The sequence below is a fragment of the Oxyura jamaicensis genome, assembly GCF_011077185.1.
Source record: "Oxyura jamaicensis isolate SHBP4307 breed ruddy duck chromosome 4 unlocalized genomic scaffold, BPBGC_Ojam_1.0 oxy4_random_OJ72160, whole genome shotgun sequence".
Taxonomy (NCBI): domain Eukaryota; kingdom Metazoa; phylum Chordata; class Aves; order Anseriformes; family Anatidae; genus Oxyura; species Oxyura jamaicensis.
Window position 1 is genome coordinate 1 of NW_023303843.1, and position 8285 is coordinate 8285.

An 8285-nucleotide genomic window follows, 5' to 3' on the forward strand; every position below is an offset into this window, starting at 1 on the left:
AAAAAAAAAAGAATAAACAAGGTTCTTGAAAGTAAATGAAGAGAGCTGAAAATGTCTTTACTCACAAGAATGAGTTACTTTGGCAACTTAGAAGTGCCCGTACTGTAGATCCACTGTAATGTCAAGGAGTGTAGTTTTAGGCAATTTTCCACGTTAGAGATAACACTCCCAGCTAGTTTCCTATCAAATACTATCTTGCATGAACACTGCTTGGATATTTCTTGTAGAATCAATGGTTTTCTGGGCGAGTACTTGTGACCTCCCTTTGTATTCACTGTGTGCTTAACGAGAATAGGAGGTTACATGTATTGGGATGCTTGTTCCTAAAAAGTGTATTTCTGAGTCAAAGCATGTTGCTTTCTGAGTGGGGGGAATCTAAAAGCGTGGTCTGCTGTTGTAGAACGAGACAAAGCATGGAGGTAAAATAAAAGAGGGTGTGATGCTGAAATTGGTGATCTTGAGGAGCAGTTGAGGGGCATCTTCTGTGATGGGTAACTGTTCTATTGCTTTACCCAACAGCAGCCTGACTGCCCTTAGCCTTTGCATCAAGGCTAAACACAGTTTTCAGTCTTAAGCTAGTAGTATGTGTTGTTTTTTTTTCTTGCCCGTATTGTTTAATGAGACTCTTGGGCAGAAAAGCGCGTTGTTCTCTGAATGCTGAAGGAGAGCTGCTTCCCTTCTGACACGTTCTCTGGATTCTTTGAGGTGTGCTGCTTCTGTGTGTTTTATATTGATACGTAGAAATGAATATGCTCTGAAAAACCCTACCAGTCTTTTCTGGTAGACCTCTGGAACTTGAATGAAGAGCTAGTTATTGCTGATGCTTTACCACTCTGTCTTTGGGAAGTGTTATTTTTTTTATCTATATGCCACTTCCATTTTTGATACCAGAGTGAATGAGTCTAGTGGAAAATGTATTTGGAAGTATTTCCATACAAAAATGTGTTTATGTGCAAAGATGTGAATACTTAATTTTTCACAATTAAAGCTATTTTGGTTGTCCAGATGGTCCTTTAGATTTGAAAGCAAGCATGTTTTTTCTGTGTGATCAGTTTGTTTGCTGACTGTCCTTTGGCAGTGTGGGACGAGAGGTTGGCTGCAGATGCTTGAGACAGACGTGCTCTGCCAGCAGGCTTCCAAAAAGACTGGGAAACTTGAAATAATTGGAAAAATTATTTAAAAGAGTATTCATGTAGTAAAAGGTGCTGCTTCAAGCAAAGTTAACGTGGAGAAGTAGTGGTAATGTAACTTCATGAGCCGTGCATCGTGGCAGTGAAAATGCACCTGACTGGGCAGGTCTTAATGCTAAGATGGTAATCTCTGATGATCACCTGGGCCCAAAGATATTCAGAAAGTTCTGGCTCATATAAACTATTGATAAATAACTTAGGTATCACTGCTATTTGGTTATCTCTGACTTAATACGCATAGTTCTCTTTCAAGCATTTTGATTTAATGTTGAAAACTGTTTGATAGTAACCTCCAGTGTGCACCTGAGCCAGAAATCAATCACCAGCACTTCCAGATTGGCAGTGGAGCGCGTATCACAACTCGTAGCTTGGTTTTAGCCTTGGTTAAGGACCAAATTTCCAAAAGCACTTAGCTTAAATAAAATTTGCTTTCACTTGGAAAACTACTACTGTTAAAAGCAAGATACACCTTTACTCGTATGTAAAAATACGGGGCAGTTCAAACAAATAAGGCTGTTTCCTATGAGACATAATTGCTTAGTTGCCAAAGTACTAAATAAAACTTGAGGAGGTAAATAAGGTAAAGAAATGTATTTTCCAGTAGTGGCTTTGCTTGGAGTTTCTGTGTACCTGTGGAGTGTAGTAAGAAACTACTACAGAAGACCGTTCAACATCTTGTGCAGTTCACAAGTAGTTACTAGAGCTCTGGTTTATATTTATATACCTATTTTATTGAGGTAAACTTAATGAAGGTAATTTTTAGTTCTTTTCTGCTTCCTTCTTAAAGCTACCTTTCGCAAAAGGAAACTAAAAGGTTCTCCCACACACCGTGTCAACAGTGATGAGGAAGATGCAAAAAAGCCAAAAGCTAATAACGTAAGTATTGGTTTTTCTGTCCAAGTGCTATGAAGTAAGTGGAAGCGTCTGACTTGATCAGTGACGGTAGTGGCATGAACTCGGTGTTTATCAGAAAATCCCATCCAGTTCAAATCTTGCCCTCTGAGTTTTTCTGCTTTATTCTTTTTGGCAGTGCTAAATGAAGTTACCTGTAAATGAAGCTACCTGTTTTGCTGGTTAGTATTTATGGAGTTGTGTCCTAATTGGCCTAGTTACTGCTCTCAGGGTAGAAGTTGATGACAGGGAGCAGCGCTATGTGAGGCATTGGGTACAGCTCAGTTGCTGTGAATGTTATCAGGAGTTAGCAGCTATGAGGCTACTTGCCTCATCAGGTCATTCCTTATTTTTCCTCAAATAGATACAGTTCACCATCTTCTGTTACTCCTACCCTTTTACGATAGTAGTGATAGAATCACAGGATCATTTAGGTTGGAAAAAACCTGTGGCGTAGGGAAATCTTGGAAAGCAATGAATCAGATATGTTAAATGGAATGCGTACTTTGACCTTTGTGTACAGATACTGAACTATTATGCAGCCGGTGTAGCCAACAAGCATCACTGGACCTGGTTTTAGGCAGCAGTTTGATTTCTCCGCTCAACAGTTCTGTTACAGTTGAAAGACTGAGGAGTGGGGAAAAAAATCAGCTGAAATGAGGCTTTTGAAGATTTGCACTAGAGATTAGTAATGGGAATACTTGCAGGATTTTTAGCTCATGCTGAGAAATTTTCTCTCAGGGGTAACTGGCTCCCAAAGCTAGAGCACACTTCATCCCTTTACTGGCTCTTGTACTTTGCATAGCTCTTTTCCTAATGATGCTGTAGGCTCACTGAGGGAAGGAACCGTGTCCTCTGTTACCTGGGAGTACTCCTGGGCGATCTAGTTTCTGTTCGCTCAGCAAATACCATCCTTTAGCTAAGTAAAGAAGTATGTTGCTATCTTTGCTGTAGATAAGTAGACATGTAACCACTTTGCATTCAGTTCCTGCGAAGGAACTTGCTTATTTTTTGTGTTGAGTACTTAACAGAACGGCTTGTGGCATGTGGAAGTTTTGGCACTCGTTCATAAGAAACCTCCCTCTTTCCCAACTTAGGGTAGCTGTTAGTGGAGCTCCTGCTGATGAAAACTTTTTGCCAAGTTCTGATGGGACTTGACGGTGCTTTGACACAGCATTGGTTCTGTTGTGTTTTTGTTTCTCCTTGAAACACATGAATCTTGATATAAACAGACCAATTGACAGTTGATAGGCTGTGGCGGGTTAAATACTACACACTTGTTAATCTCCTTTACCTCCTGAATGTTAACCCTACTGCCTTCTGCCTGAAATACCATGCAGAATCACTGCTAGCTATAGCTTTTATTTTAAAGACATACGAACTAGATAATTTTAAATTATTGATGCTTTGGTATGTAACTTTGCACTGTATATGCTAATCAAATAAAGAACGCCAGTCTTTCATGACTGAAGACTTTGTACACTCTTGAAAGTTTTAGCCTTACTTTGAGTATTGATTGTGTATGAGGAATCACTTCTGCCACTTGGATTTGTCTTAAGTGCTTTTGTCATTTGGAGTGACTCTGTCAGGTAAGCAGTATTGATTAGGTTTGATTTTTCTGTAAATTACATTAAGCCTGAAACAGTTGTTTGTTTTTTTTTTTTTAAACGTAGCTGAGTGGTTCAGAGTCTAAAAAACAATGGGAGAAGCAAGAGATGCTTGTAAAGAAGCTGCAAAATACATTCCCTGGATTGGACAAGAAGGTGAGCTCATGTCTCCGGATAACAAATCAGATTTTGACTTCTTAAGGAAATGGTAGCTGTCAATAGTCCAAATGAAGCAGTCCTTATACCAGCAGTGCTCTCAGAAGGCTTCAAGGGTAGGAAGGCCTTCACTGCTCCTGCCCTTGGAATGCAGCTTGCCCTTGACTGAGAGCAGCTGCAATTAGTCAGAGACTATACAGAACTGTCTGTCCTGCTGTTTTGGTCGTGATGGCAAGCCTGGCCTCTTATAAAATGCAGGGGGTAATCCCCCTCCCTCTGGCCCTCTCCCCACAGAAGATGAGATGCAGTGCGTGTGTTGCAGTAGTTTAGTACCTGAAGATACTCAGCAACTGATCAGGGCCTTCTAATACTGTACTTTTGAGCTGTTGGAAGCAAAGCTTGTTTATGTGTTCCTACCCTTTTGAGAAGTGGAGTGCAGGTCCGTTCTAAAGATGAACCGAGGGGTTTTCTGCTTCTGATTTCCCTTCTTTTGAATCCTCTGACTTCAGGGGGTGGCGGAAGAGTGTTTGCCTTATGGGGTATAAAATTAAGTGTTTATATCTCAGTGTTAATACATAGAGAATTCTAGTTTCTGCTTATCTTAATGAAAAAATTCTTATCACTTACTAGAAACTGAGAGATGTACTTCAGGAACATAACTGGGTATTTCAGGAAGCACAAGAAGCCCTGAGAGTATCTGCGGAAGACAATGAAGGTAAAGACAGGCTTAAAATGCATTTTATCCCAAGCCAAAACAAACAGGCTTATAGTATAAACCTTTTGAAATGTCCGGCAATGACGGCCCTGACAGTGCTACATCTAGAAACTTTAACTGATACTTGAAAATATATTGAGGAAAGGAAGATGGAGGTAAAAGAAGGAAACTGGGTTTTTCTCTACTTTTCAGTATCACGTTTTTATCTTTTTTTATAAGAGATAAATTTCTTTGCCTTGCTAATACAGATTTACATAAGAAGTTGTAATTACTTATGAGTATATGATAAAACACATTCTGAAACCTGTCAAGGCTGACACTTGTTCCCCTTCCACTTCCTTCAAAATAAGTTTGTTTTTTTTTTTTATAACTTGAGTGATTTGTAAATCAGTACCTGCCAATATCTGCATAGGTGACACGTAACATCAGCTTATTTATCTCTTTGAAATATTTTTAGTATAGAAAAATACTACAAACAGGCATTGAACTATGCAACCAATATGTAAACATCAGTACATCTGTTGTGGTAGGGAACAAGAACTCAAAACCTGTGACCCCAGGTAAATCTGCGCATTAGAACTTAAATACTGTTTAATGAGTTGATGACTTTTCAGAGTGTTACACAGCTGTCAGAAATGTGTGTGTTTTGCTCTGTCAGCTGTTTTCAGTGCTCTTGGGGATAGGATGCTATTCTTAGTTCTCTCTACTTGAAAGGCACCCAATTATCAGTATGCCTAAGGTTGGTTCCTTACCTTCTAGATGATCAGAAGGAGAAACAATAGATACTGGGGTTGGAGTCACTAGCAAGCTGGGGTTGGGCAGGAGAAAAAGCATTGCAAGTGAGATGCAAGGGGGGAAAAATCCTTCCTGAAAATGAGTTGCCCACATAATCTCCATCTTACTTCAAGGCAGTAGTGTTATTGTGGTGTGAAGTACCTAATCATTCCAGTTTCTTTAGCAGGTGCACGTTTTTGTTTCCCTGCCTTTAATGCTTCACTGAGATTCCATAAAACAGAAGAATTTATAATTTGGAGGCGTGGGGGGGTGAAAGTTGGTTTGTTTACTGAAATCGACAGAATTCATTTCTTTGCAGTTGGATAGAATGGGACTGGTATCTCATCCCAGTAGTGTTATCAGAACTCTTAAGCTATCTGAGGTTGCTCTTACCTCACAGCTTCTGCAGCTCACACGTACAACATCATGGTGCTCGTCTGTGTTCTGGGATAGTTGCTCAAAATGCTGTGCTATTGGAGCAATATACAAATTAGTGTTGTTCACCTACTCCCAGTTGATACGATTTACATGTTTTAAACAAACTTGAATGGCATTTGCTGCTCTTTTTTCCCAGCTTGGTAACACCTGCTGTTATTACTTGTGTGATTTCATTTTGGAAGACCGGTGGGTTTTAATTTGCCCTTAACCAGTATGTGTTGACTTGTTACCTTCTCTATACCACACCTGTAGGTGTGAAATTTCCTTCCAAATGTGAAGTTTCTGACTGGACCAAAGACTCTGCCAACAGCAGATGGGAGGAGAATAAACAGAAGCTGAAGCGGAAATGTTCTGGGAGAGAGCGGAATGGCTTTAGGAAAAAAAGCAAAAGTGTTTGGAGCCCTAAAAGAGAGCCAGAAGACTCGGAGAACGAGTCAGCTTCTGAAGACGGTGGTAGCTCCCTTGACCAGGACTACAGCAGTGGTGATGAAGTGATGGAGGATGGTTACAAAGCTAAAATCCTTAGCTTCCTGCAAGGTGCTTCCCCCAGTGAACTCATGCTGATTCACCAGTGTTCTGAGAAAAAGGTTCAGAAGATAATAGCGCTCCGGCCCTTTAATAGTTGGGAAGCTCTGGTAAGTCTGCATTCTTGTTTTAATATCCCCAGCATGCCTAGAGTCAAGGTGTCTTCGGTCTAGAGAGGCATAGATGGGTGGCCTTAGCCTGATTAGGCTAAAATACTACATTCATTGTAAGCCAATAGCATTTCAAACAGTGTCATATGACCTAATTTTGAATGAATTAAGGGGTGATTTTGCTGAAAAACTCAAGCTGATTGGCTGACATTACTGTCACTCACTTTTTAGCGTAGAAACTTGGTTGATTTCACTGCAGAAGAAGAAATTAGAGCTTTCATTTAGGAAGGAGGTGTTTGCTAGCCTGTTCTGAGCTGTTTTAGCTGAAATCCCATGCAGAAGACGAGAATGTGGCAGAACTTTTACTGCAGCTACTTTAATAGCAGCAGCAGCAGCAGCTTCAAGGGTAGCTCCATGATGAAGATGCCAGCAAGGATATTTTCAGTTTCAATGACTGTTTCTTGTCTGTCCGCGTTCTGTTCTTTTTTTTATCTGCTTCAGTTAAGTCTCTATCATGGCTTTGCTAGCTAAGCAGCGCAGCCATTTTTTTAATGGAGCAAGCTGCTGTGTTTTTATTAACAAAAGGTAAAGCATCAGAAGGCTAAACCACAATCCACAACAGAAGAGAAAGCCATAGCTCTTGGTAAGTAGATTATCTGCTGTCACTGGGATGTTACTTTCAAATGTTTTCCATGGTTTGTTTGTTGCCTTCACCTTTCATGCATTTCAGTTAAGTGCAGGACGTCAGACCTAATGCGGGCAATATTCTAATAAGAAATTTGAAGTGCATTATGGCAGACTGTCTTGGTTTAATTATTAGTGCTTTGAATTTTAAGTCAATAACTGTGTAGGCCTTCTTAAAGAGTAATTGGTATGTGCTTTTTTTTAAAATCAGTCTGTGTTCTGAAACCACCCCCACTAATATATACACGATCTGTTTGTATTTTTTTAGAGAATGATTTCTTCAATATGCATAAAAACAATAAATGTTATTGTGTGTATTACCACAAAACAACAAGAGTTACTAAAAATGACTTTGAAGAAAACAAAATGATCTTTGTAAGAGTTGTCTTGCAAACGGGGGAGATAAGAGAGAGATCCTTGAAAAAAAGAAAAAGCGAGGTACAGATATGCTGCAAAAAAAATCCGTTTTGCCTCAAGCCTTTGGCTTCTAACAGAACATCTGTCACACGGCAGTTCCTTTCAAAACTTGTTGGGTTTTGCCTGAGCTTAATTCTCTGCAGAAATATTTGCTACAGGGCTCTTAGCCCTTTTTCTGTGTAAAATATTTAACAGAAAAACTGTATGGGCCTGTTCATGTTCAAAATATTTCTTTCATAAAGATTGCTGCTGTCAGCAACCACATGTTTGTCTAGTGTTGTGAATACTTGCCCAAAGTAGAAGTAATTTGCAGGAAACTTTAGCAGATGTTTAATATCAGAGTGATTTGATTGTTTATGAAGATCCACTGGCTTAGTGACCCAGCATTTTTCCCTACCAATTAATGGAGTGGTAGAATAATGTAGAGAGTTGATTGTTCTAGCATTGAAGAAATCGACTTAATTTTAAGGTATATTTTTACTGTAATGATATCTACTCTAAAGATACTAGAAGTTATTTGGTGAAACCTTTGTAAAGTGCTAGATGTTACTGTTATTTAGGAGAACTGAGGAAGATCTTAAGGCTCTCAGCCTGAGGTGAAGATTAATTGCATTAATAGAAAAGCCTGTTCAGAAATTGGATGACTTATTCCAGGAAAACTTAAATTAAAATGCTAATCTTTTTCTAGACAAACCTTTTAAGTTGCCCTAAGACTGCTTTTTTTGGATGGATTTAAACAAATTTCATACCTTAGAAATTACTGAGAATACTTGGAATT

General features: G+C 39.3%; 1 protein-coding gene across 1 annotated transcript; it reads left to right on the plus strand.

Annotated features, from left to right (window-relative positions):
* Positions 1-1958: 1958 nt before the first annotated feature.
* Positions 1959-7953, plus strand: LOC118157202 (SWI/SNF-related matrix-associated actin-dependent regulator of chromatin subfamily A containing DEAD/H box 1-like). Its single transcript, XM_035311455.1, has 4 exons — positions 1959-2066; positions 3755-3844; positions 4475-4559; positions 6024-7953. Exons 2-4 carry the CDS (start codon positions 3797-3799, stop codon positions 6467-6469), a joined length of 579 nt encoding a protein of 192 aa, XP_035167346.1. The 5' UTR covers positions 1959-2066; positions 3755-3796; the 3' UTR covers positions 6470-7953.
* Positions 7954-8285: the final 332 nt, after the last annotated feature.

Bases quoted from the DNA above. Each gene is read 5' to 3' on its own strand.
- LOC118157202 (XM_035311455.1), top strand. From the start codon at position 3,797: ATGCTTGTAAAGAAGCTGCAAAATACATTCCCTGGATTGGACAAGAAG. The intron at 3,845-4,474 runs GTGAGCTCATGT...ATCACTTACTAG, and splicing joins TCCCTGGATTGGACAAGAAG to AAACTGAGAGATGTACTTCA. The intron at 4,560-6,023 runs GTAAAGACAGGC...CCACACCTGTAG, and splicing joins ATCTGCGGAAGACAATGAAG to GTGTGAAATTTCCTTCCAAA.